The sequence below is a fragment of the Xiphophorus maculatus genome, chromosome 18 (assembly GCF_002775205.1).
Source record: "Xiphophorus maculatus strain JP 163 A chromosome 18, X_maculatus-5.0-male, whole genome shotgun sequence".
NCBI classification, from domain to species: Eukaryota; Metazoa; Chordata; class Actinopteri; order Cyprinodontiformes; family Poeciliidae; genus Xiphophorus; species Xiphophorus maculatus.
The window spans coordinates 15,205,949-15,232,472 of record NC_036460.1 but is presented as its reverse complement, the minus strand read 5'-3'; the positions used below and the strand labels follow the sequence as shown (position 1 = coordinate 15,232,472).

At 37.5% G+C, this 26,524-nt stretch overlaps 4 protein-coding genes across 13 annotated transcripts; 2 read left to right on the top strand and 2 right to left on the bottom strand.

Moving 5' to 3' along the window:
- Positions 1 to 726: 726 nt before the first annotated feature.
- LOC102229517 (SH3 domain-binding glutamic acid-rich-like protein) lies at positions 727 to 14,283 on the bottom strand. Of its 10 annotated transcripts, none has more exons than XM_023351459.1 (12): positions 14,100 to 14,283; positions 12,595 to 12,780; positions 12,374 to 12,454; positions 10,240 to 10,314; positions 9,678 to 9,827; positions 9,138 to 9,167; positions 7,328 to 7,351; positions 6,929 to 6,955; positions 4,184 to 4,210; positions 3,887 to 3,916; positions 2,201 to 2,259; positions 727 to 1,345 (listed from the first exon to the last, which is right to left on the bottom strand). In XM_023351459.1, exons 1-11 carry the CDS (start codon positions 14,142 to 14,144, stop codon positions 2,239 to 2,241), a joined length of 696 nt encoding a protein of 231 aa, XP_023207227.1. In that variant the 5' UTR covers positions 14,145 to 14,283; the 3' UTR covers positions 727 to 1,345; positions 2,201 to 2,238. The 10 variants fall into 10 exon arrangements, with proteins under 10 accessions (XP_023207227.1, XP_023207228.1, XP_023207229.1 ...); XM_023351460.1 differs by having other exon boundaries at positions 4,184 to 4,207; XM_023351461.1 differs by having other exon boundaries at positions 10,243 to 10,314.
- A 1,671-nt stretch (positions 14,284 to 15,954) lies between these two features.
- On the top strand, positions 15,955 to 17,061 carry LOC111612000 (lebercilin-like protein). The gene is made up of 3 exons (XM_023351469.1): positions 15,955 to 16,287; positions 16,475 to 16,717; positions 16,880 to 17,061. Exons 1-3 carry the CDS (start codon positions 16,060 to 16,062, stop codon positions 17,030 to 17,032), a joined length of 624 nt encoding a protein of 207 aa, XP_023207237.1. The 5' UTR covers positions 15,955 to 16,059; the 3' UTR covers positions 17,033 to 17,061.
- A 1,596-nt stretch (positions 17,062 to 18,657) lies between these two features.
- LOC102229100 (tail-anchored protein insertion receptor WRB) lies at positions 18,658 to 21,872 on the bottom strand. The gene is made up of 5 exons (XM_005808300.3): positions 21,551 to 21,872; positions 20,690 to 20,855; positions 19,720 to 19,787; positions 19,405 to 19,519; positions 18,658 to 18,936 (listed from the first exon to the last, which is right to left on the bottom strand). The coding sequence occupies exons 1-5, from the start codon at positions 21,638 to 21,640 to the stop codon at positions 18,863 to 18,865; spliced, it is 513 nt and encodes a 170-aa protein (XP_005808357.1). The 5' UTR covers positions 21,641 to 21,872; the 3' UTR covers positions 18,658 to 18,862.
- A 204-nt stretch (positions 21,873 to 22,076) lies between these two features.
- Positions 22,077 to 26,007, top strand: LOC102228841 (non-histone chromosomal protein HMG-14A-like). The gene is made up of 6 exons (XM_005808299.3): positions 22,077 to 22,320; positions 23,224 to 23,253; positions 23,778 to 23,807; positions 23,903 to 23,941; positions 25,202 to 25,315; positions 25,397 to 26,007. The coding sequence occupies exons 1-6, from the start codon at positions 22,306 to 22,308 to the stop codon at positions 25,463 to 25,465; spliced, it is 297 nt and encodes a 98-aa protein (XP_005808356.1). The 5' UTR covers positions 22,077 to 22,305; the 3' UTR covers positions 25,466 to 26,007.
- The last annotated feature ends 517 nt before the right edge of the window (positions 26,008 to 26,524 follow it).

Below are 26,524 nucleotides of genomic sequence, written 5' to 3'. Positions count from 1 at the left end.
ATACACAATTAGACCACCACATAACCCTGTGACACGTAAGCCAGACAATCTGCCACATAAGTATCACAGTTCTCACATACCCTGCATACTGAACATATGCCCACCTCTCGTGGAAAAACAAGCAAACAAAAGAACGCAGGTGCATTTCAAAATTTGTGTTTGGCTAAAAATTATCATACCCCTTAATGGCACTCATAGATCACTAAAATTTAATTTCCAGATGTTCAGTTAAACCTTTAACTGAAAGAAAAGTAATGTACCCAGTCATAAAACAGCAGAGCATTGTGAACTCTACAACATTAGTCACAGTATAGACAAACTTTGAGCCACATCTGTCAAAAAGACAAGACTTTAAGTTCCTCAAAATGTCTTTAATATCCTTATGGCCAGACCAACATCCAAGTTGTTTTGTAAAACTCCAGCTTTCATAGTGGTAGTATTGTATGTTGTGTGCTTAAAAATATTATTTTCACATCATGATTAAACATCATAATGTGCAAATAAAGACTCGAATTCAACATTTTGTTTAAATTCAATATATACAGAAATTGCGCCTTTCAACTGATACTGGAATGGTATTGTTTTTTCTTTAATTTTATGGCATAAAACAACTAAAAAATGTGATCTTTTATCATGTTGGTGGGACTCTGAAACAGTATTTAAGGGAGTGATATAAAAAGATTGAAAACCATTTATTTAAGAACTCAAAATAAAACAACATGAAGCTTATCGGTCTAAAATTGTTTATTTTTCTGTTGTTTCCATGTCTTAGTTACACGTTTCACTCTTTGTTCAACAAAGTGTATTGATTAGTCAGGAATACAGGTAGAGAGGTACTTGTAAAAATGGTTGATAGTCTGAATCTTGCAGTATTTGTTCTTCCTTGTGGGGAGCATTAAATGTCTCTTAAAGCATTCAGCTGATAAAAGGAGGAAGTAAGGAACAATGCTGGAATAATACAGCAGAACATTTACAAGAGAGACAGCCAGGAGTTTTTTGAAAAGGTCACTTTCTTCTAAGGTTAGAAAATTACAGTTGCTAAAAGTAAAGCATGAGAAATGTGTTTAAACTGAAGAAATCTGCATTTCATAAACGCTGCTAATTACAAACACCATTCTGCTCTTATGCAAAATTTCATTATGATTTGTGTTTGTATGTGAAATATAAAAACAAAGTCAAAATTGCAGTCAAAAGTATTGTTTTATGTGGTGTATGGGTCAAACATGTAACTGATGGTTTCCAGGAGAATCCAGTGCAGAATTCGTAGGCGGAATTGCTGGCCAACAAGTTTGAGGGGACGATGGGACAAGCATCTGAGGTTAGGCAGAGATGGAATAGGGAGCTCCTTCAGGTAGGTAAATAAGACAAACAGATAAAAGAAAAATCAGGTCACACATTTTCCAGTGGTCTGACCATACTGCCACCTCTAAGCCTGGGGCCCCCTGCGTGCCCGCTCCTCCAGGGCCACATTTGAAAGCTCACTTAGCAGCTTGTTCTAACAAGGCGTGACAGGGGGCTCGCAGGCGTGGAGAGACAGCCAAAGAGAGGAAACACCAGATGCCTGCTTCTCGGCTTTTCCTGCAGCCCAAACATGCAGAGCGGAAGCAGAAGACACGCTTTAAAGATTAGGACGATTATCACCACAACCATCATGATCCCCATTAAGATCATCATACTCTTTGCCACTCCCTCAGAGAATAAAAATGGGTAATGTTTTCGTTGTGGCCCAATCTGATCTCCCAGCACAGTATGCTCACGGAAGCTGTTCACAGATAGAGCCAGTCAGAAGAGGCTGCTGCACGTTTTTTTGGATGAGGTCTTTAGTACCTAGAAGTACTGAGGCGATATGGAGCAAAGAATTGACTGCACTGAGAGGTAAATGTTAGTTTCTTCTGAGTTTTAATGTAAAATAGTAAAACATGCCACTGCACTGCAGAGAGTCGTGTGTTGCTGCGGCTGTGGCAGGTTGATTTATAGGTGTAATTTTGCTTTTTGCCTTTTTAAAGAGCAGGGTCAAAAAAGAAAAACAAACTTCAAAAAGATTTGAGGTTTTAATTAATGTGGTTGAAATAAATGCCAAATGATAAAGTGAAATGAAAAGCGGATCGCTGGCTTGCCAGTCCTAACAATGTTGCACTGCCCTCCAGTGGTGAAACACAGCATGTAAAACCAATCAGTAAAAGATGGTAAAGTGCTTTACCAGGACAGTAGATGGTCTTCATCTTGACATCACTGTAACTACTCAGCCTCCTCTTCTTCCTGGTAAAAACAAACAAACAAAAAAATGGGTTTTCGTTTTCAACATGAACACAAATCAAAAAAGATGGTAAGAGGTATTGAAATATTTCCCCAAAACAGAATACGTAAGCATATTTTTCAAATAAAATTTTAAATGGTGAATATAAAAGGAGACTTAAACATTCCTGGTGACACAGAATCTGTTATTTATTGTGTACTCTACTGCAGCTGATATAGTCAACCCTATTCTGAGGGCATTCTTTGGTCTTCATGATGCTGTTTATGCTTGCATGTTCTCCAGCAAACGTCTAAGGGATTTACAAACAACCATACTCAAACTGAGATTAAATAACACTCAGGTGAACTCCACTTACTAGTAAGGTGATGTTTGTAGGTAATTTGTTTACCCTGAATTTTATTTAGGGGCATTAATATAAGGAAGTTGAATGCAAAGTATTCAACCACTACTACATTGTGCTGATCTATCACATAAAATCAAAATAAAGTACATAAAGGTTTGTGGCTATAAAGTGACAAGATCTGTACAAGTTCAAGAAGTATGAATGTCAGGTGCCTCATAGCTTAAACAGGAAAAATTATAGTTAATGTATTTTAGATTAAAAATAGCATCATTGTCTTGGCTTGACAGAAAAAGGATCTACAACTTTGTCTTACACAGGCCCTCCACCTACATTCTTAGATCCCATTAAAGTAGAAAATATCTCTTGTGATGCTATACCTTTCTCTTAAGACTATTTGCAAAAAATGGAAATTACCAGCAGTACTATCTGGGTTTATTTCAACTCTTCTTCTACAGTTTGACACATTAATAAGAAATGTGTGGTGGGGGTTGTGTACAGTAACATCCTAGTCCAAGGACCCTTCACTTGTTAGTGGTTGAAGAGTCAGAGAGTTAAAAATGATGAAGACTTAATCCGAGAAACGTGCAGTGTTTAGCAGTGATGGCAGAGTGAAGGGAGAAAATACTTTTCAGTGTTACTGACAGGGATTCAACTATAAAAACAGTTCAAATCAAAAGGAAAGGCTGTAAAAAAATTGATAAACAGTGAATTATCCATTGTGAAATGTTTCCTCTTTGTTGTCCTCCAAGTATTGTGCAGTAACACTATGTGCTCAATCTCCTGTGAAAACTGTCACATTCACTTTGCACTCGCTTTGTTTGGAGCGCTCTTGGCAAAGAGAAGAAGAGGTCATGACTTCTTCCAAAAGCGAAAATCCTGTAAAATCTGCGCACCCAACCAAAAAACCCACATATCTGAGTTATTCTGTTTTGCATTCAGGCAGATGCAAAGAATATTTTTTTTAAATGCCCAAGTTGTTCATAAAAACAAGAAGTCAAAACATCCTGGCAGACTAGAAGAAAGTGCCTCTGTAGATGTTTTTCAGGTCTCTGCATCACTAAGCAAGTATTGTGTTGTGTCATCCCTGAAGTACTGCACATGAATAAGAACCTGCTACAATATTCCTCATTTGTGCATTGTGTACAAATGTGTGGCATGACATACAGCTGACTTGAGGAAAAACAATAGTTTTAGTTTAGTTTGTGATCGGATCGTGCAGAAAACTCCCAATCTCAAGTATGATTCACACCGTGCCAAGCAGGGAGAGAAATAATCCAAACATATACCTCTTGTAATTCTGTATCTTCTTCTTCTTCCTACAGAAGATGAAATCAAGAGGAATCAAGTTTTAAAATATCAATAAGCAGTGAAATATTGGTCCACATAGCATTGCTGTTTCCATCATAACACCACTTCCACCTTAGGAATTAAGACAAATACATTAATCATTCTGCAAACCATTAGGCACTTCCATGGGAAAAGTACCATGCAGCTCACAAATACAAAAAAGAAAGACAAAAGGAAGAAATACTAAGGTTTTCAGAGGCTAAAAGGTATGACGCCACAAACCACACCAAGTCTACCTCACTGCCTTGTTCATCTTGGTCCTGCTGGGAAGGTGGGACAAAAACAGAGACAGAAAGGAAGGAGCAGAGAATGCGAAATAGTGAAGCGATGGAAGCTCAGGCTGGAATGTCGAAGAAGAGCAAAGCATTTTCCACCTGGCATTTTGAACGATGAAATCTGTATATTCTGAATCGTTGTCCAGCAACAGACATTGGACAGCACGGTGCATTATGAAATGATGTATAAAATACTTTACGGCCTGTCTGACTGAGTTCTCTGTTCAAGTTGAGAAATGTGTTGAGAGGACACTTTAGACTGACTTATGGTACATCCTATTTGTGGTCAGAAACTCCAAGACAAAACTATTGAAACACCTACTGAAGTCATCATTTTCCATCAGAAAGTCAAAGATTTCACACCATCATTGAATTTAAAATTCAACATTACTACTTTGAGCATGGATAGATGATGGGTGAAGTAAAAACAAATTGGTCACACTTGTGACTCCATGATAACATTCAGTTCATACAGATTTTTCAATTTGGAACGCCACATTAAACTTTTGTGTAGCCTGGCAGACCAAACTGTGGTTAAAAAGAGACTTGCAACACACTGCTGTTTCACAAAGCTCAACGTTCTGGACACACTATAAAAACTCCAGACTACCCAACTATTTTAAGAGACATTCTCTTAAATGGATTGTGTTAAAAGATCATGAAAGTATATTGATATTTGAAACCTACAGGATTTTGCAAAAATGTCCATACCCCTTTAACATTATTTCACTTTACATTTATACACTGTACTGTACTTTGTTGAAATTTTATATCACAGACAAAGTAGCACATACTATAAATGTTACACAAAAGGCAACGAGAGATTAATAAGGATAACATACTGTATCTTACTTTTTATATTTTTGTTAGTAAAAAATGTCGAAAGTCATATCCTTTTCCATCAACCTTTCAGTTTAATGCTACTGTGTTGGTCTATCATAATGTCTTAATAAAATGCATTCTAGTGTGTGGTGGAAATGTGAAAATCATATTAAATGTAAAACACAAAGGTGTGAATAGAAATGTGATGTACTATCAAGTGCCACCCATTATCATATAATGACACACAACCCTTTATTGGTAGATTGTAAGAGTTGCTAAAGATGACTTTTTATCAATTCCCATTTATTTAAATAAGCAAAATGCTAATCTTTGGAAATCTTTATGCTGTGGCTCATTATAACACTGTTACTATATCATTTACATTATTCTAACTCTTCACTGTATTATCATAGAAGTAATGGTACTGCTGTTGACCATAGAATGTTATAGAATGTTTTAGATTAGCAAAAAGAAAGGAATGTATCATATACTGCATTCTACACATTTATCGGAATCCCCTATAAAGATATATGAAAATTATTGGACTATTTACTACATATATAAGTTCATCATTTAACTTGAGAACATTGATTAAGTGGGGGAAAAATATCCAACATTAAGAAATGACTGTTTTAAATAAAATCACCAGTACTGGAAACCCTCAATAATTCCTATGAAATAAATCAAAATAAAACATTGTATTTATACTGTATGTGTCTCTATTAATCTCTAGAAACTTCTAACAGGTAATCTGTTTCTGTTTACCAGGGGTATAATTATGACCTGGTACAGAGGCCTATTTCTTTGAGCCACTGACCATTATGCTGAATGGACCTATATTTATCTTGACACTGTGAACAACAAGGAAGATGATAGGGAAAAATCTCCCAACCTGTTAGAAAACATTAGCAAACAGTGTCTTCCTGAGGTCAGTGAGTATCCATAAAAACCTTCATGCCAATGAGTTGTTTTAAAGCTCCTACCATCACAAATGTAAACAGTTAAAGATTTCTTATGTACTGATGGAAATTATATTGGAACTGTGCGCTTGGGTCAAATGAAACTAAGATTAAGCTTTTCTGTAATTTCTTATGCTCATCGTTAAACATGAAAGAGGATATGTGACACTGTGAGCTTGTTTCTCTTCTAAAGGCCCAGCGAACGCTGTTGGAGTCAGAAACTCTTTGAAATACCAAATTTTGATTAAAATCTTGTGGACTCCTCAAAAAGTTTGAAATGGGTCACCAATGGATCTTTAATGACTCAAAACAGATCGAAATCAACAAAGTAAAGATTCCCAGTCATAAAACTTGGTTTTGTCTTTGCGGATCTCAGTCACTGGGCCAAAATCTATTAGAAAACCTATCAGATTTAGCTAAACACTCCTCTCTTCAGCATAAAAGAGGACCAGGGACTCTAGATGACCTAGAGCAGGGGTCTCAAACTCCAGTTCTCGAGGGCCATTGTCCTGCAACTTTTAGATGTGCCTCTGCTGCATCACACCTGAATAGAATAATTAGGTCATTAGCAAGGCTCAGGAGAACTGATCTACACAAGAGGAGGTCATTAAGCCATTTCATTCCAGCGTTTTGTACCTGTGGCACATCTAAAAACTGCAGGACCGTGGCATAGGTGCTAATAAGTGTATCACTGTTAATTTAGTAAGAAACCTAAATGTGTGAGATTATCTTACTGCTATGAAAGAAATATATTCCAAGGCTTTATGCACATTTTCACCAGTGGTGCCAAAAAAGCCACAGGATGCAGTAGCAGGAGGAGTCAGAGGGCGCAGTAACATGACAAGGACAAGATAATAAAAACAAGAAAGCGACTCAAGATAGGTTGAAGAAAGGTAAAAAAATATATGTAAATATGTGAATCTACCTCAAGCTGTTGTAGTTCTTCTTCCTCCTAAAAGAAATAACATAGCAGCTAGGTCAGCAAGCTGTGTGGGGAGCAAGAACAGTACCACATGCATGCACTATAAGGACATCTGTGGAAAAGGAAACTAAAAGGGATGTTTGAAGGTGTCAGGATGCAGCTACAGCTAGGAGGAAACCAAGATGTTAGCTGAAAGGGAACCCACTGAAAGAGGAAGAGCTGATGTGAGGAAACAAAAGAGTTTAATGATGAGTAGGAGCAACAACAAAAAACATCCTTCACATCCCACCCTCAACAATGTAGAATTGTCTCATCTGAAAAACCATCAGACAATGCTGATGGCTTCATGGAGGAACCATGGATGATCTACCAAACTGCAGAAGATTACTGAAGCACAGTTACCTGTGAGTGCAGCTGCTCATCCTCCTATGAGGAGCAAACCAACAAGAGATGGACAATAACACAAAGAAGCAGTCAAAGGTCTTACAGCATTCATGAGTAATACAATGGCAGGAACAGTGGCAGAAAATGCTTTAAATGTGTGATATCAGATAGGTGATGGAGGGATTGGAATATTTCTGAAATATGAGTTAATCAACTAATGGACACAAAACATATGTGTGAATAGGCTAGAGTAACAACTGGAGCTTAGCAAAAAGACATAATATCGAAGTCATTCAGTTTGATTGTGTTACCACGATCCTCCCATTAAAACTAACGGGTCCTTCACTATAAGCACACCTTAATTTGGTTCAGTTCAATCAGTTTATTCATGCATTACCAATCATGTCAGACTATATGTCCAACTAACCTACTGTAGATAACAGTAAATCCATTCATAAGACATGATGGCCAGAGTTATTTCTTTATTGAGTTATTTGAAAAAGAATATCTGAAAACTAATATTCTGAGGTGAAGTCCTCTTGAAGATCAAATTGACAATCAGAGTGTGAGAAAAGAGGATTTATGTGACTTTGATCATTGCATGGTTGTTGTTGACAGATGGACTGCTCTGAGTAATTCAGAAACTGCCGATATTGAGGTGCAACCATCTGTAGGGTTTACAGTAAATGGCCCCAAAAAGAAAAAAAAACATCTGATTCATAGGAGGGGAACAGGAACTCAAATAACCCCTTGTTATAACCACTAGATTATTATCTAAGCAAATGATACACAAGTCTACATTACAATGTCACTAGGTGACTCCAAGTCAATCCAAACATTGAACAGATGCGTAGAACAAAGCAATGTGTGATTGTGTCACAACTTTCTCCAGCTGAACAGAAACAAAATTGGAGTTATCTTCAGACCAAACCATTAATGTTCTAGAGTCAGCACACAGCTTCAGTTATTGAACCAAAATCTACTGGTCAGTCCTGAAATCTGGGTGTAGTGATGGACTCAGACATGAACCTTCAGAGACACAAAGTCAGCCTGTCATTTGAAGAACATTTCTAGAATTAAAGGACTAATGTGCCAGCAAGACCTAGGGAAACTCATCCATGCATTTATCTTTTGTCGCACTGATCACTGTAGCAATGTCTTCACAAGTCTGCTTAAAAAAATACTCAGACAGCTGCAGCTAATCCAGAATGCTGCCACATTCTCACTAAAACAGAGAAAACAGAGCACATCTACAGTAAAGTTCCTATACAAGACCATTCCCTGTAGCTTAGAGAATAGTCTTTAAAATACTTTTGTTACTTTATAAAGCACTGAATGGCTTAGCACCAAAAATATATCAGTCACATCAGTCTTCCAGATCACTCAGGTCTTCTGGTTTTATGTTTGTATATCAAAATTACCAGAAAACCCTCATGTGGAGCTCATGTTAGTAACTTTCACAATAACAAGCAGGTGGAGAGATGATGACAGGCATGAACACAGGATCAAAAGCAGAAACTGCTAACACTTAATTAAGTAGCAGCTTAATTCTTATGTAGAGATATTGTACATGTGCTGCACTACCTAAACTAATATCCCTCAATGAAGCAATTTTAGACAAGATTTCAAAGAAATAAACCAATCTATAGTTTGCCATGCTTCAAATAGAAACCAGAAGCCCTGATGCAACAAATATATGACTGAACTCTGTGTAATTGATCCTTTTAGGGAAAATACAGAGCTCAGAAAGCAATTATGAAATTATGATGAGAATGTAATTAAAATGTAAACTGTTCTTTCCGCTGAGTAATTTTTAAAAAAAACTTACTTGCTCTTCATCCTCTTCTTCTTGTGCTTCCTATAACAAGAGACAGGAAGAGATCTCTTAAGTTTTCACATAGTGTGCAAAATATGCATCAGTACTTAGAAACATCAGCACTCACAGATTAACATCGTGAAATAAGTTAGAGTGGCTGGGATTAGGATTCTCCTGACATACCTTAACAAGAACAGTTAATGGTGGATGTTTTGCAGGTTATTATGAACTGTAACATAACAGTTAGCTAATAGGTAGCATGAAATAAAAAAATAGCACAAAAAGAAACCTGAAAAAAGAAGGAGAGTCCATTGATGCTGCAGAGGGAGACCACACTTTGCTTGTTAGTGGAAGAGGGAGAGATTTAAGGATGAGGATGATGGTAGGTAAATGTTAAATAAAAAGAGGAAGTTAATGTCAACATAAAACGAGACACTCTAGGAATGACAAGAAGGAATAGAGAGGGAATTCAATCACTCCGGGGTTATGGAGGTGGAAAACTGAAGAGGAGCTGGACTTGAGTTATATGGCAATTACTGTCTCTTCTGTGACCTCATCTGTTTCTTCCTCTGCCGCCGCCTCCTCTTCCTCTCCCCTTGATGTTTCTAGTTCAGTGGCTTCATCATCTGCTCTTCCATCCTCTCCTTCTTCCTCATCACCTGCCTGTCCCTCCTCCTCTCCCTGTGCATCCCCATTATGCTTCTGAGAGGTGAAATAAGTAATCAAGTAAAACAAGAAACGTAATCAAAGATAAATCAATGAAAACAGGGAGCAGGAGAAAAAAAGACTGTTTCAACATGATCACAATGGCACACTCCTCAGACGGAGATGTTAGTCTTGCAAAAAGAAATCCAGTAATTCATTAAAATGAAAGTGATTGTTTCAAAGGGATAGAGAAACAGAGTTGAAATAAGAACAAGTTTGCTACAGCATTGTAAAGATTCATGCAACACTAACATTATTCGAAGTCATGGGAGGGTTTAAGACCCTGTTCAGATCATCAGCTACAGATGGAAGGGAAGTTATTAATTGTATCAGATGAGGACTATGAAGAGGTGTGGCACAGTTATATAAAAAGCATGATGGGAAAATGGAAACATTTTGTCAGCTTTACTACTGAGTCGTCAGGGTTTCCCTCTGCTTGGGTTCCGTTTTGCATAATGTGCTCCTTCTCAGCCTGCAATGCTTCCTGCATCAAGGAGGTTTAACACAAATCAATCGCAGTGAATTAAAAACAACAGATTTCAAACCCCAAGGTTTTAATAAAATATATTTATAATATCTACGTCTACATATGATGGGAGATACATTCACACAACAATGTCTGTCATCTGTGTTGTTCTGGTGTCAAAAGCAGCTTATGAATGCAATATGTCACTAATGATCTGGAAGTCAACATTTTCTGAAATGAAAATCTGAAAAGTGCAGCATGCATTTGTATTCGGGCCTTTTTGGGTCAATTTCTTGTAGAACCATCTTTCACTATGATCAGCTGGAATCTTTTAGGTATGACTCAAATTTCAGCCAGTTTTTTTTTTTTAGAAGATCAAGATGAGTCAGACTGGATGGAGAACAACTATGAACAGAAACTATTTCTCAGTCAGACTTAAATCTGCACTTGACTAGACCATTGTAACACATGAATATGTTTTGATCAAAAGCCTTCCACTGTAGCGCAGAGCTGAGGATTGTAGTCTTGCTGGAAGTTGAACCGCCACCTCAGCCTCAAGTCTTTTGCAGACTTTAACAAATTTTCTCCAGGAAAGTTCAGTATTTAGCTCCATGCATCTTAATTTTTCCTCTTCTGCTTTTTTTTTTGGTCACACTTAAATGCTTAAGATCCAGTATCCTGCAACTTTTATATGTGCCCCTGATTTAACACACCTGAATCAAATAACTTTATTACTTCCTCAGCATGTAGTTCTTCAGAGTCCTGCTAAAGACCTCATTATCTGACCAGCTGTTTTAAAGCAAAGACACATCTAAATGCTGCAGGAGACCAGCTCTTGATTGACTATGACACAGCTACTCATTGATTTTATTTATTTATTTATTTTTAGCCATTTCCTAGTGGATTTGCTTTGCTTTCCTGCTGTATAGTCTGCGTATACTTAAGCTAAAGTCATGAATCGATGGCTGGAGATTCCCATTAGGATTTTCTGCAGTTGGTTGGATCTGACTGAGGAGTATCTGAGCAAATTAAAGTCTGCACTTTTAAGACTTTAATTTGCGAACATTTGTGAGAAACATGTCTCCTTTTTATGCAATAGTGTTTCCCTACTCCCAAAAAAATCCCAATGAAATATGCTTGGGATTCTGGTTGTATAACATAACAGAGAGTGAGAAAGCTCAATATTTTTGCTAGCAGCTGTATCATTTTGAGCTTCTCTTTACTCACTGCAGCAACACATCACATTTTACTTCAGAAATGCTGCCTCTTATCAAACAGTCTCGGCACTCAGGAAAGCTCTCTGCAGTTCAGACCAACTATCCAATGAAAACAATCAATGCTTAGCAGCAATAAAAAATGAAAAATACAATTAAAAAAAGAGCCCAAAGTGTTCAATGGCAAAATTCATTTTTATAAGACATACATTTTTTTCACATAAAATAACTACTTATCCCTGTTTCCAAAATCAGTTATAGTGCTAAATGCTAAATATTGTTATAAATTAGTGATACTGTTAAAAGATACTGAGTTTTATACATTGCTAAGTTGAAACTTCAAATAAATGTCTGATTTAAATGACTGAAAAAATGCTGCAGATGTCAAGCTTTATTGGAAACAAGGATGGAATTATATTTTCTTTGAATTCTGTTATAAACACAGTTCACCTATGTGGCCCCAATAAAACTGATAGTGCTGTTCAAAGTGCTAACTTATTAAAATGTGTATTTTTTTCTTCTTCTTCTTGTGCGCTATAAATCACACAGCCAGTAGACAAACTGCAATAACAAAACTTGCATCACCATAATTAGTAATACCACATCTCTTTGATTCTTATAAATATTTTATTATAGGCCAAAGTTGCATTATCAACAACTGGATCTGTTGGTTTGTTCTAGCACTCAAAATCTTGGAGAAAAACCTAAATACTCTTCGGAAAAGGTTTTAAATAATACAATATATTGTAGAGAATTCACATTTGTGGGCTTAATTATGCGGTAGTAACCATTCAATTAAGTAAACAAGTAGTATAGCTAGTTGGCAGAAAAATATAAAAAGAAAAACTTTAATCAGATCTAACCTTCGAGCCAGGAGGAGGGGGCAACCCTAGGAAAGCATACACCGTGTTGTCTTCCTTTGCGTCAAAAAATGTGTCATAATCCTGCAGGGGGAAAAACATTTTTATAATTTTTAATGTGATTCAATTACAGAACTAAGTTAGACTGTTTTTTATTGTGATGCTACACCTGCTAATCTAATTCAAGACCCACATTATAGAGTTACAAATGCATCTTTGCTCACCCCACAGTAGCTCTCCTCATTGAAAATCTGTGGAGGGAGTGGGATGCCGTTGGAGGGCTTCTTCTCCTCTGGGACATTTTGCCTCATCCACATGCGGTTCTGCTCGTTGCAGGCGATGTCCAGCTCAGCGTATTCCACTTTCAGAGCCTCCAGGAAGCCGACCACATCTTGCTGTTTCTTTTTGATCTGCAAGGTAGAAAAATGAACATGCATCAAAACCTTTTGATGTTGGTTTATGTTTTTCTTTCTTCTTTTTTTTAAATAATTTTTCAGCCTTTGCTTTTCACATTCAAAACATTTTTTAGATTTGTCCTGTACTTTAGCATTTAATACGCATTTATATTCTGCCGCCTGGTTTCCTGTGTGATCTATTGGCCATTTTCTCTTATTACCTCACAGCTGAACCCAGCCTCTAATTAACCCCCTGCTGGAGTGATCAACTGTCCAGCCTAAATATTTCTTAGTTAGTGCTTGGTCATATATCATATCATCCTTTTATTCCCATCAACCTGCTTGTCTTGTTTATTATTTTGTATTCCATCTGAGCTTAAGATTTTGTACACTTTTCAATTGACTTTTAGATAAAATTAGTTATTTACACCCATCTCCCTCTTTCCTGTAGTTGTAGAGAAATTATATTTTGGTAAGACGCAGAAAAGAGCATGAAATGTTCTGAGAACTGGAGTATGTGGTACAAGGCATTGACTCAGGACATGGGAATACAAATGCATATCCAACTTTTCAGATTGATTGATCTGTGTTGGTCATAATATGGAAACGCTGAGATGGATGAATAAATATTTTTCTTCCATTTAGAAAATATACATTTGAAAGGAGTGTCAGTTGACAAGTTTCTAACTCATCTGTATTTGATCATGAATGCTGAACTACAAGATATAACAGGGACAACATACATGTATATGCTGGTTGAATTACCAATCGAGTTGCATAAAATATATTTACAAGTAAAATAATAGGACAATGATGATAGCGTCAAGGCCTCAACAACCAGTTTGATGGAAAATAAATTCATTTTTCTAACTATTGTGAGAAAGCTGGACTAGTTGTGCTTAAAAGCCCTCAAGAGGAGCTCCAGAAGACAAATGTTCCCTCTTCTCATTAGTAACCACCCAAACAAGGTCATAAGCAGTGATTTTTAGAAATAAAAGCGGACTTAACATTTTAACTGGGGCCATTTCTGGGGTCTGAAAAAGAACCCCCAAGCTCTGACATGAAAAGATTAGGGAGCCCCTGTTCTGGAAGGCTCCGCCTGTTGAATCACATTTACATACGAAATACTTACCCAAGATCACTCATCAGAAATAAATCTGATCACAAGTCAAGCCAGTTAACTTGCTGAAAGAGCAAATTATCAGACGGTAAAGCAGCCAGCATTAATTTATAGATTTAACCCAGTAAAATTAGAGTGATTGACAGTCATGTTCAGTTTATAAAGTACAACCTGCAAAGCTAAACGTAAAGTTAAGATCAGAGTGAAAACTTACCGCTGTCGATCCAGAGGAAGTGGCGAGGAAAACTTTGATTACCATTTTTACTACAAACTATGTTGAAGAGGTGGCAGTGCAACAAGAAGGGCCTTAAAGGAGAAGTCTGCCTGCTCTATTATTAGAGCGCACCCCGGACCGAGAAATAACAGTGGGATCGCACACACACACTGACACACATTGCTGGAGGTATTTTTGTCTCCGGGCTCCATTAGAGGCGGATTGGTTAGTTGGCCCCTTGGTGCGCAGCGCCGCATACTGATTGGCAGCTTCAGCTGTCTGTCGGCTCAGGGAAAGAAAGGCAAGTTAGTTTCTAAGTCCATGCTGAGAAGGACAGAAATAGCTGTGAACAGCACTGCGGGAATCACAGTCCTTATTTTAATATGAAACTGTTATTTTATTTAAAGAGGTTATTTATTTAACTTTATTAGCTATAATCGCTTTTTTGTAGCTTAATTTAACTTATATAGGCGTATTTTTAAATTATTATGTTGTTTTTTTTTTTTTTTTGCTTTAAACTGATTTTAAAAAATGTTTTAAATCACACAAGAATATAGAGATAAGGGTAAATGTTGAGTCCAACGTTACTGTGACCTATAGCTATAGCGTTTGTGATTTTTTGTTAAATTTCAAGTCATTTTATTTTCTTGTTAAACTATATAAAAAAGTTGGTATCTGATTCGGAACCTGATTAAAGGGATATTCTGCTGCTTAAGGACTGGACTGTCCTTAATGTTGCCCTGGGTTAGTCATAAACACGGTTTGGAAAAACTTTTATTTAATTTGAAGACTGATAAAAACATATATAATTCAGCAAGACTGTTCAAACATAGAACTAAATATTTGATTAAAATAAATTATATAAAGCAAAGTTTGTTAAACTTTATTTTTTTGGCTTCCTACGCACCATAAATGTGGCTCTATATGGACAATAATAAATCAACCAGGTTATTCTACAATAATGAGAGATTCAATCAATTCCAGTTTGTGAAAATTAAAATCGGCAGTTTCTAAACCTTTTTGGCTTCATCACTTGGTCCAACTACACCACTCAAAACTTGGACCACGTTATTCTACAGACCATCGGATGCTGTAAAACAATTTGGTCTTCAGGACTTGGGGACTGGTGTCCTGCAACTTTTAGATGTAGCCTATCCAACGCACTTGAATTAAATGGCTGAATTACCTCCTCAGTATGCAGTCAAGTTGTCCAGAGTCCATCTTATGACCTCATTGTTTGACTCAGGTGTGCTGAAGCAGAGTCACATCTAAAGGTTTCTACTTTTGGCATCAGGAAAGACTGATTGGTGGCCCTCCAGTTTTACACCATGACTGACACTTTTTATGCAATCTGTAACAGGTGGGGAATGACATGTTTGGTCATTCTAACTATTTTAGATTTTTTAAAAATCAAAAATAAAATAAAAGTTAACTAAGTTCTGAATCACATGCTAACTTCAGCTTCATTATGAGTTCCGTAGCAGGTGCCATGACAACCGGCGTTTTTTCAAAAGTAAAAATTCTGTTTAGGATTAAACATTTAGATAAGATTCCAAAGACATTTAATTAGCATAGGCCGATTTACTAAGCTGAGTTGTTTCCGGTTTTGACAAGAAAAATCTTTCTTATGTTTCACAAAGTGTCAAATTCTTCTTAAAGTTGTATGGATGGGGATCGTGATACAGTGAGCTGCAGTACCAACACCTCCAGGTGGTCCAGTCCCTGCTGTGGTTCTTCTGATGGTCCAGGGTATCCATCTGACCGTGAGGAGAGAGCTGACAGGACTCCAGATGAGCACCCACCAGCCAAACTCCAAGGATCAAAGAAATCTGGATACAGTGAAGGCAATGCAAGATGTAATTGACTACAGATAGAGTGGGTTGCTACTTCTTCCTGTCATAACCAAACAAATTAATTTTTCCCTTCAGGCACGAAAGCCCAAGCAGTCCAGAAGCAGAAAATGAAGCATGAAATCCTGAAGATGCCTCCAATCCGTACTCTGCAAGGTTTCAAGTCAGTGAACCAAGCCCCCAACATGAACTGCATCTGGGCGCTGAAGAGCCAGGTTTGGGATCTGCAGCAGCAGCTCAGTGAAGCCAAGACTGAGAACAAACTGCTGAAGAAAGTCCAGCACCGCCACATGGTGGCGCAGCAGCACTTCAGAGACTCAAATGACGGCATCTCCCAGGTTGGATCATAATTTCATCTCTTCAGATTTCACTTCCATTCTGTCAGCAAAGTATGCCCTATCTACGTCTGAAAACAGAAAGTAAACATACTCTTTTTTTTAATGCAATTCAAATTTAAAGAGTATTCCTGAATTACCAGCACAACCAATACCAAAGAAACCATGTTCCTTCTATGCCTGTTTCCAGATTTTAGCCAAGCACAACAATGAAACCAAAGCTCTTCAGGGTTTGCTCCGTGAAACCCGCGTGTCCCGTGACAACCTGGGCAGGCAGCTGCAGGCCACGGAAAGAAAGCTGCTCAGCATGAAGGACACTCTACAGCACCTGCAGCAGCTCAGCCAGGACCAGAGTCTACTGGAGAGGGAGGAGCTCACCCTGAAGCTGGCCTGTGCCACTACACAGCTGGAGGACAGGGATCGGAAGATACAGGTTCGAAGGTGTATGGTATGGAGGCTTGAGTGCGTTGCTGGGATTTAGCTCACTTCAAAGTTGAAATCAGAATGCATGATCAAGCCCTAAGTTTTTAGTCTTAAAGTCTAGCCCTTTTATTTGGTCGTGCATTGCATTTCTTTTTGTCTCCTTATACTTTAGAACATGGAGAGAACCCTTGAGTTGTACCAAGAATCATTCAAACGCCAAATAGACTCCGAACAAAGAAAGCTCAGAGAGGCAAGAAGAGCATCTGTCTGTCTGCAAGAACACATCCACCAGCTGACCAAAGAGCTTCAGGTGAGCATGAAATGACTGATAGGTATCACACTGATAGGTTTCTCTATCACGTTTAATTCAGGAGAGTTTGCTGACAAATCAATCACAATGATAACATGACTATTAGTAGTTATTATTGGTACCTTTTGCAGTATGAGAGGGTACAGGGTGCTGTTGGAAATTGAAACCAGCATCTCTTTAAAGCTTGTCAGCACAAAGAAGCATGAAGTGCTCTACAATTTCCTGGCAGATTGCTGCTCTGACTTTGGAGTAGACAATAGTGCACCAACATAAACAGATGAAGTGGCTCCCCAAACTGTCACTGACTTTGAAAACTTGGAGTTTTGTTAACATTACCAGAAACAAAAACTCAAAACATACTTTTCTTTGTATATGAATTTTGCTTTTTAAATTGAATTACTGAAATGACTACTGAAATAATGATAATGATCCTGTGTGCTGAGATGTCACTCTTGTCTCCATAGCTATGTATAATACGCAACTTTTGATTTCTTTCTTTCTTTCTGAAATAGCTCAGAGAAAAAGAAGTGCAGAAACATAATATTTACTACCACAGAATGGTTAAACTACACAGTAAAAAAGGTAAAGTGCACAAATAAGCTACTTTGATAAAGGTCAGTTATGCTTTCAAGCTGCTTGTGACTTCAGCTGCATGTACTTATAATTGTAGCTAAAGAGAATAAGATGGTGCAGACAGATAGATTTGTCCAAACATCATCAGATCTATCAAAGAGAGATGTTTTGGCACATAAGGAGTCTTGAACACCAGAGTCTTGAGTAATTAAACATCAAGTTTTGTATCTGCAGGTACGTAGCATTCAGTTTGATCTAATTTGTTGATTTATGCTTCATGTTATCAAGGAAATTGGATATTTTATAAATCCGTCATGCCTATTTAAAGTTCCTGTGATCATCCAAGCCCTGTTAACTGTTTATCATTTCAGCATTATAACCATCATCTGCAAGAGTGTTGCTTGCTGAAAGTCCAAAAAGAAACATTTCTGAAAACACTGTATTAGAAGATGATCACCAAGAGGTAAGCATTATGCTAGTTGTAAAATGGGTAGTAAAAATATTTTATCAAGCTGATGTAAAATCTATTTTTTCAGGTATTTTTCAAGGAAGATATTGAGAAAAACTATTGGGAAGAAAACCGAGATGAGAGTCTAGAACACCTAGCCGAACGACAAAGAAGCAAAGGCTTTAGAAACTTTACAGCAGTTATAAGAGAAGGAAACAGAAGATAAAATTTAATTGGCCAATGTTTTAGAAACAACTCTGAATGCAACCATGTCAAATAAAAATGAATGCACAGCTCAACCCAGTCAGTCAGAACTTGCATAGTGACATACGTTATAGCAGAGCAGACACAATAACTTCTCAATACGCAAGAGAAATCTTTTGTAGTGAGATTAAGAATCTTCAAACGGACCACAGCATCTTACAGTCAATTTTGTCAGATAAAATCTCACTGCAGTGACAAAAGCTTTGTTTTCAAAGGTTTTAAAAAATAACAAATAGAATTTCTTATGTTTTGTTTTGACTTAAAAAAAAAGCTGTTCAGACCAATATTTTTGGAACTAAACAAAAAATATCAGAGTTGTTTTTGTTGGATATTTCCCAACTTGGAAAATACAAAATTTGTTTTTAATAGTTTATTTAAAAAAAGAAAAAGAAAATGTCACAATTCTATCCAGATGGTAAGAAATCAAAACATTCATTCAACAAAAATAGAAAACACAATGTTACAATAATAATAAATTAATACTGCAGTTGGAGAGCAGCCTTATCTTCATGTTAAACACCAAATTCATTTCCAAGAAGATGTGCAGACAGCCGAGTTCTCTAACTGATGGCACTGAGGCCCAGTGTGATTACTTTGTTGCAAACCACCAGCCAGCAAGTGATTCCCACACCACCTGCAAGAAAAGAACAGTTCTGTGGAACTTTTATTTTGAAGCTTCATTTCCTGTTCCTCCGCCTAAGTATGGTTATTCACCGGTTAACATTACTCACCATTTTTTCTCAAGTTGTCATGTTTTTTTTAAATCGAACAGTATAAAACGATCTCTTAAGCTGAGAAACGTACAAATTGAAATACTAAGACGTCACCTTATCCAACATATTGATCATTATTTAGAAAAGAGGACATTAGTTCATAATAATGGAGCCTCTTTCTGGTGGTTTCTATAATCCCATATAGTCATGGTTGATTCTGGAACATCTTGAAACTGATCAAGTGTTATCAACTGATAAAATGTTAAATAAATTGCTTTAAAGTAACATTTCACTAACAAGTCATCGAGACGTGCATATCATTAATAACTATTGTGTAAACTGTTTGGCTTGTCTTATATTGGATACAACAATAACAGTAGACTGACTACCTGCCACTCCTGTTGGGAAAGCCACTAGTCGCTCCACAGGAGCGATCCATTTACTGGGGACCACAGTCACTGGATCAGAGTAATACTTCCATATCAGTGAGACCATCAGAGCAGCCTGAAGACAGAAAGGAATACATATTTGAAATTATAGATAGTTCCTACATTGCTACCATTTGCAGCTTGTCATACTAATTTTACTGTGTTTACTTTCTAACAAAGTTTATAAGTTTAGATCTTACAAGTGGTCAGAGCAGCAAGAGAATTTTTGTATAAGTTACAGATACATTTGTGTTTCTGTTTGTATTGTTCACCTACCTGCAGTATGTAAAAGACAATGTTCACAACCCATTTCATTTTGGCTTGTTGAGCGGTTCTCGACTGCACTGCAAAGGTAAATCAAACATGCAATCATTTGCAGTATATGTATCCATGTGTGCTTACCATTAATTAAAATTAATTAATATTAGTATTGACGTAGTGATCTAATACCACTATAGTAGCCTTTTATCTGAAATTGCCAAACAATGTATTTCAGACCGAGAGTAAATAGAGAGAGTAAATGCATGCAAATGTTCTTACAAGAGTCACTAAAAACGTATTCATTATACTGCGACACGCTCATTAATTTAGCAGTTGTGCAAATATTACGCATTTGGCCAGACAAATGTAGACTTCTGGTTTGTTTATGAGACGGTTCTTAGATTGTCTGCATTGGACAACAGGCAGCTGTTGCTCCCAGCAAACACTTTGTAAACATCAAACCTCCAGCCACTTCCTGCAGTTGCTGAATTCTGTCTGTTGCGGCAGATTTAAACAGCTGTGAAAGACTGAGCACCTCCCCATTTGAGTAATATGTGATAAAAAGGGATTTTTGAGATAAACTAGCACAAACTGGTGCGTTACAGTGAAAAGGATGGAAATAGATACGTCACTGTTTTGCTAATAAAAATCCAAGAAGTGTACCATGCATTTATATTCTGGCCGCTTGAGTGAATACTTTGTGAAATCATTTTCACAGCAATTACAATTGCGTTTTTAAATGTCTCTGACAGCTGTGCACATCCAGAGAACTAAATTTATACACAGTCTTCTTTGTTAAACTACTTCACATTTTTCTAAGTGTACAACAGTAGTTCTGTTGAAGGTTTTCCAGCTTAAGCTGTACTGGTAATAATAAACATAAAGCACATACTACATTTTGCTAGTTTATAAGAAAGATTCTTGCTGTTCAGTGGTATGATGGACCTCTTGAATCGGTGAACATGTGTGTTAGTTTTCATCTTACCATGTGTCTTAAGCTTATCTGTAGTTTTGTTAATTTTACGCTCCAGCCTGGCATATCTTGCAAACTCATCCATCATGCTTATGGAGGACTGCTCCTTCTTCATCTGCTGGATTTCAGTCCTCATCTCACTCTCCTGCTCGGCATCTTTCTGCACCATCTTTGTCAGCTTAAAAGAAAAATAAAAACAGCTTTACTGAGCACAATAAAGGGATGGCTTTTACTGTGGGGGAAGTATTTAATGAGTGAGAGTATAGGCAACAAGTACTATATACCAAGTTTTTCAAACTTTGACAGTCTTTTTCATTTTATACTGTTATACCATAATAATGTTAAAAAAAAAAAAAAAAAAAACAAAACACCCATGACCTATTGGAGCTGCTTGGTTGGTGGAAGAACGGAGATTTATTGAGCTACATTTATTTAAAAAGCTAACATTTTCAAAATTAATAGAAGGGTCCCTAAATAATTGTCACAGCAGCAAATATACGCAATATATGACAATATAATGCACGGAACAGTTCTGAATATTTTTAATTCAGTGAAATGGTTAGTATTTGGCTGAGTCTAAATACAAAGGATTGTGCAAAACAGCTAGCTTGATAAATTAAGGTAATGGCGAGGTACTACATTTTTGCTACGTTTGGGTCGTAACTTGATCAGGTTGCGGTGAAAACTCCACCAGGCCTTCAGCCAGATAAGCCTCGTTTTGTTTACGGCAAGCTAACACTAATAGCTTGGCTAAATGCTAAGCTAGAAGCGGCTAGCTTAGCTTTTTATTTGAAAGATATTACAATATTATATAAATACAAAACAGTGCTCAAATCCGCAGTTAACATAGACAAACCAGAACGCCCGACTTACGAAAGATGAAATGCTAGGCAGGAGTATTTTCATGAGATTGCAGAGAAACACGGAGCCCAGCACCAGGAACCAAGCGCAGCCTGTCGCCATGTTTCCACCAGTGTTGCTCCCACAGCTATTCAGCTCACTGTTACAGGTGGAGCTGATAGACTACTTTTGTAAAATCACATACGTTTCACTAATCTCTGCTGAGCAACAAGCGTTGGGCGTGCAAGCAAAATTATGCGGCATATTTCCCTCTTGGGGGTGCTTTATATCTGTGCACATATTGTTTCAGGTTTTGTGACATTTTTTCTTATAATTTTGCTGCTAATCTTTTCATGTTATCTAATCATTGAAGCCTATACCTTCACGGTGGTTTTTCTGCTTCGATTTTTTGCTGACAACACCCGTCGCGCTTTCCGCTTAGATAAACACTGATAGTTGATTGGCACGCCATCCTACCCACACAGGTAAAGATGTTGTGTTTCAAAAATATGCTGCCTGAATCTCAAAGCCAATCACTGGGAACATTGGGCGGAGATTCAGTCTTCCTGCTAGGTTGGTAGGACAAGGGATAAAATACATAAGGAGCGAGGGATCCAATCCAGTTAAAGCTAGTTCGGGTACTGGTTGAACCTTAAATATAACGTTAGCACACTTCCGTGGAAGTATAGGGTTGAGGTGTACGTCTGACCTGCAGGGTTTCTTAGTTTTATCGGAACTAAAAGGTTGACATTTTCCTTACTGTAGCTGTCTCGCCAAACAAAACGAGAATGGGACGGAAAAAGGTAGGTTTAAATGTGTGTGTAAGCGTGTCTAAAGTATTTTAGCTGTAAACATTATACAGGCATGTGTATCTGAAGCTGGGATGTAGAAGGATGAATGTCCTCAGTGTTCAATGGGTTTACATGGAGTTCAAGTCGGATGTGCTCAGGTCTGCCGTGTTCACACTGGGAAGTGGCGCCTTTTTACTCAGCCCAGGGATAACACGCCTGCACAGCCAAATAAGTTTCGCTCCCGGAGCCACATATCCTGATAGCAATGCACGCTCAGGCAGGTTTCTGAACTGCTTGGCTACTTCGTAGTCCTGTGTGTGTGTGTGTGTGTGTGTTGGGATTAAACAAAGGGGTGTAACTATCGTTGAGGAAGCATACAGGTTGCGACCTCAAGGAATTTCAGTCGTGAAACACTGCATTTTAAGCTTAGTTTGAGCTTCTTTGGATCGATTTTGCAGCGACTAAATGTGGCGTGTTTTCTTCATGTTTACCGTTTACATTGCTGGGATATTAACCTTTGACTGTCCTCTGTATTAAGATGGTGCGCGTCACTCCCGAGGCGGTCTGTCTTTTCTTTATGGCTCATCATGGCAGCTGATGTGTCCACGAAAACAGCGACACAGCTGGCCGATTCCAATGGGTTTTAAACCCCATACTGCAAAAAAAACATATTTGGTTTACCATAAAATATGTTTTTAGGCTACCGTTATTGTTGCTTTGAAGTCCTTTACCCCTAATCTGAGCCAGAAACGCCTAGGACATTTTGTCACATTTCATACAGATTGCATAAATTCTTGATCATCTAGGTGCCCATCCCCCTTTCCACCACACACCCACTTTAGCTCACTCATGAATGGTTGTTGTTCAAATGCTTGTTAATTTTTTTTTCCCTCTCCACCTCTCTGACTTACACAGGCAACTTCCAATGCAGATGCAGCTGCAGAGGTCAGTATGTCTTAAAAAAAAAAAAAAGAACCTAAGTGATGACATAATGTATTGTTGGGATCGGAGTTTAAACTGTGCCTGTTAGTTAAACTTGGTTAAAACAAGGGATAAAATACGTAGGTGTACCTGATGAACTGTGGAGTTAAAGATTTCTGTTTCAATTCAGATGATTTCATAAGCTGAACTGCACAGGGGAATATTTTCATCTTAGTCTCCAAAAGGCTACTAGAACATGCACATAAACCACAGGGGATTATGCATTTACAGGCTTACCTACTGACTGATTTCCAGTGCTTAGAGGAAATGCAAGGAACATATTGGTGTGTGTGTGATTTTTTTTTTTTTATTATTATTATTATTTTATTTAAACGGTTGCATTTTCTTTCTGTTTTAACACATAATAAAATTAATTAATGTCCTAATCTCTTTTATTGTGGATAGGATAATTGTTTGCTGACTTTTAAGGAGTTTGTTAAACCCCAACTCATCAATATTTTAATTAACCCTGAATCTTTGTTTTGCAGCCAAGACGGAAGTCTCAAAGGTTGTCGGAGGTAAGCTTCACTATCCTTTTTGAGACTGAGAATTCAACTTGTATGCACGGCTATTGTAATGCATTTTTTTCCATGTTAAATTCTGTGTTTTGCAGAAAGAGACCCCGGAAAAGCCACAACCAGAGAAGACAAAGGTAGAAAGACACAGCTTTCCACTGGTGGTGGTTAAACTTTTGCTTTTGTTTGTTTGTTTTGCACACTAGCAGAACTGTGGTCAGAAGGAGTTCATAAATCTCCGTAGCTCTGTTCAGACCTGGTATCAACATGCATCAGGGGTAATTCGTATGCATTCACACTCCTAAATCTACGCGCTATTCTCAGATCACAGTTGTCCAATTTACATGCAAATAAGCACGTTACATAGCCTCCCTCAGTAGGTCTACCGAGATTAAATGTAATAAGGTGAGTGTTGAAAAATGTTATTAGCACATTAACACTGCTGGGGTTCAAGTGAGTTTGGCTGAAATTACCTTTTTTTTTTTTTTTTTTTATCAAGAGACATCCTGGTTCCAGAGAGGCATTGTTAAGACCAAAATTGGCACTGGTTGTCCTGCACTCTGAAACTTTCTCATTTGTAGTGTATGGTCTACCAAACAGTGGTATTGTCTTTTTCTTTGCTTTCCACAGTGAAAAATAGGTCTTATTTTTAATCATAGAAATCTGAAAATTGTGGTGTGCAGTAGTATTTAGCCCCTGTTTTTTGTTCTCAGATTCCCTTAGATGTAATCCAGTAGAACTTAAATAAAATTCATACAGAAGTTACCTAATTGGTAATTAAGTCATTTTCTTAGTCTATATATGTGAAACTCTATGTATGTTGGAAAAACGTACATAGAGTTGCATGCATGAACACACCATACCCATAATGAAATGTCACATCCTCATAGAATCATGCTATGCAGATGCTTTTCAGCAGCGATTTTGGGGGGACAGAAAAATGTAAGGCACAGCTTTCCACATACCTATTGTCTACTGTTCAGTTTCAAATGCCTATATCTTATACTTCACAAAATTGTTCACGTCTGACCTCGGGGGCCAGATGTGAATGCTGGCCCCAGCACATGGTGCTTTTGGTCTGAAAAATGGTGAGTGTTTGTTTCATCAGGTTAAAAGATGGTCCTTTGTGTCTCCCAGCTGTAGTGTGATCAGTTTTATATCCTATACAGACCTTGTTGGTTATTGACTGAGCGTGCTCAGGTGAGACCTGATGACTGGTATTTAAAGCAGATTTTGACCTAACCTATTTGGTCAAAATCTGGTCATCAAGATGCAACGCACCCCTTCTAGTGGAAAAGCACACATGACCCTGGTTCTTACAGCTGTGATTGAAAAAACATGGTTTTTTTGTGCTTGTTTGCTTTCCCCCTAATGCTTTGCATTGATGTTAATGACAGGCTCCTCCTAAGACCAAGAAGGTAAAGGAGGCAGCAAAGGCTGAAGAGAAGAAAGAAGAAGCCCAGGCAGAGAAAGAAGTTCCTGCAGAAAATGGCGAGGCCAAAGCTGAGGAGGTACGTTACCACTTGTGCCTAATGGGTCTGGTTTCATAGTGAGAACAAACTGCTAAAAATGTTTGCTTTATTCATCTACAGGCTGCTGCAGCAGATGATCAGGCAGACAAAAAGGAAGCCAAGGCTGAAGAGGATGAGAAAGCAGAGTAGCGGCGATGGTTTCCTGTACTTCTTTTTGTTGTAAAATGCAGAGAATATTTTTATCAGCTATTTTCTTAAGACGGCATTGTTTTTAAGGATGTGATTGCATTTTTAAAGTACTTAAATGTCTGTTAAATTTCCAAAGCTTTTGTGAAGGGACCCTTTCTGTCATTGTGTTGATTGTATTTTGTGACATCCTACATGTTTCAGGAGTGAGAGTTTGTTCAGAGGGACCATATCACCGGTACTATCGTGGATTCTCAAAATGCTGTGAGTGGAATAATGCTGTGGAAGCTAAAGCATTATTTTGTGTTTGAACTTTGGTGCTAAGCTTTCACTTTGTTTTTGTTTTGTTGTTTTATTTTATTTTTTCCCCATCTGAAACAAATGCTTTTAATTTTCTGATACAGTAGTGAACAATGTTGAGACGCATCATTGCAGAGGTAGTCGTTTATCCTTTTAGGATCTTTGGTTTGGGGATTTTATCTTTTTCAAATGCATTTATGTTATAGGTGGTATAAAATGCCAATTAAAATTGTTGTTTCTGTAAAGTTGTGTTTTATTTTTTTTAAACTTAGCCTTCATTTATAATGTTAATGCTAATTGCAACACCCTCTACCTACAGTGAATCCTGCATCTTTTCTACACTGGAACTACAGCTTACCCCATGTTGTAGATCCACAGCTTTCTATCATAAAACTATGCAATTTTCTGTTAGAAAGCTGCATAGAAGTCACTTTTTTAAAATTATGGCAAAGTCCTTGCCATAATTCTGAAATGATAAATCTCTCTTAACATAAATGATGTGTTTGTTGATTATTTCACTAGCACATAGCCCACATAATAACACTTTAAGTAGTCTAAGGTTAAGTTTTCTCAGACCCTCCAGCCTTCAAAATCTATTTTTATATGTATATCAGATCATTTTCCCAACTGGGCCCAATTTTCAGCCATTTTACCCAAATTCTTACTTTATGGCAAAAAGGAATTGATTAGGTTGCTCAGAAAAAAACCCCTAACTAATATTGGTTAAACTAGTCAAAAACTGAAAGACACCACAAAATCCAT

What these genes read in the sequence shown, in the direction of transcription:
- LOC102228841 (XM_005808299.3), top strand. An exon ending in ATGCAGATGCAGCTGCAGAG is followed by an intron (nt 23,254 to 23,777) that starts GTCAGTATGTCT and finishes TTTGTTTTGCAG; the next exon opens with CCAAGACGGAAGTCTCAAAG. An exon ending in CACAACCAGAGAAGACAAAG is followed by an intron (nt 23,942 to 25,201) that starts GTAGAAAGACAC and finishes TGTTAATGACAG; the next exon opens with GCTCCTCCTAAGACCAAGAA.
- LOC102229100 (XM_005808300.3), bottom strand. Translation starts at nt 21,640, where the DNA reads ATGGCGACAGGCTGCGCTTGGTTCCTGGTGCTGGGCTCCGTGTTTCTC. An exon ending in TGCCTAGCATTTCATCTTTC is followed by an intron (nt 20,856 to 21,550) that starts GTAAGTCGGGCG and finishes TTTTCTTTTAAG; the next exon opens with CTGACAAAGATGGTGCAGAA. An exon ending in TTTCCCAACAGGAGTGGCAG is followed by an intron (nt 18,937 to 19,404) that starts GTAGTCAGTCTA and finishes CTTTTCTTGCAG; the next exon opens with GTGGTGTGGGAATCACTTGC.
- LOC102229517 (XM_023351459.1), bottom strand. Translation starts at nt 14,144, where the DNA reads ATGGTAATCAAAGTTTTCCTCGCCACTTCCTCTGGATCGACAGCG. An exon ending in ATGAGGAGAGCTACTGTGGG is followed by an intron (nt 12,455 to 12,594) that starts GTGAGCAAAGAT and finishes TTCCCCCTGCAG; the next exon opens with GATTATGACACATTTTTTGA. An exon ending in AAGAAGAGGATGAAGAGCAA is followed by an intron (nt 7,352 to 9,137) that starts GTAAGTTTTTTT and finishes TGCTCCTCATAG; the next exon opens with GAGGATGAGCAGCTGCACTC.
- LOC111612000 (XM_023351469.1), top strand. Translation starts at nt 16,060, where the DNA reads ATGAAGCATGAAATCCTGAAGATGCCTCCAATCCGTACTCTGCAAGGT. An exon ending in CAAATGACGGCATCTCCCAG is followed by an intron (nt 16,288 to 16,474) that starts GTTGGATCATAA and finishes GCCTGTTTCCAG; the next exon opens with ATTTTAGCCAAGCACAACAA. An exon ending in ACAGGGATCGGAAGATACAG is followed by an intron (nt 16,718 to 16,879) that starts GTTCGAAGGTGT and finishes CTTATACTTTAG; the next exon opens with AACATGGAGAGAACCCTTGA.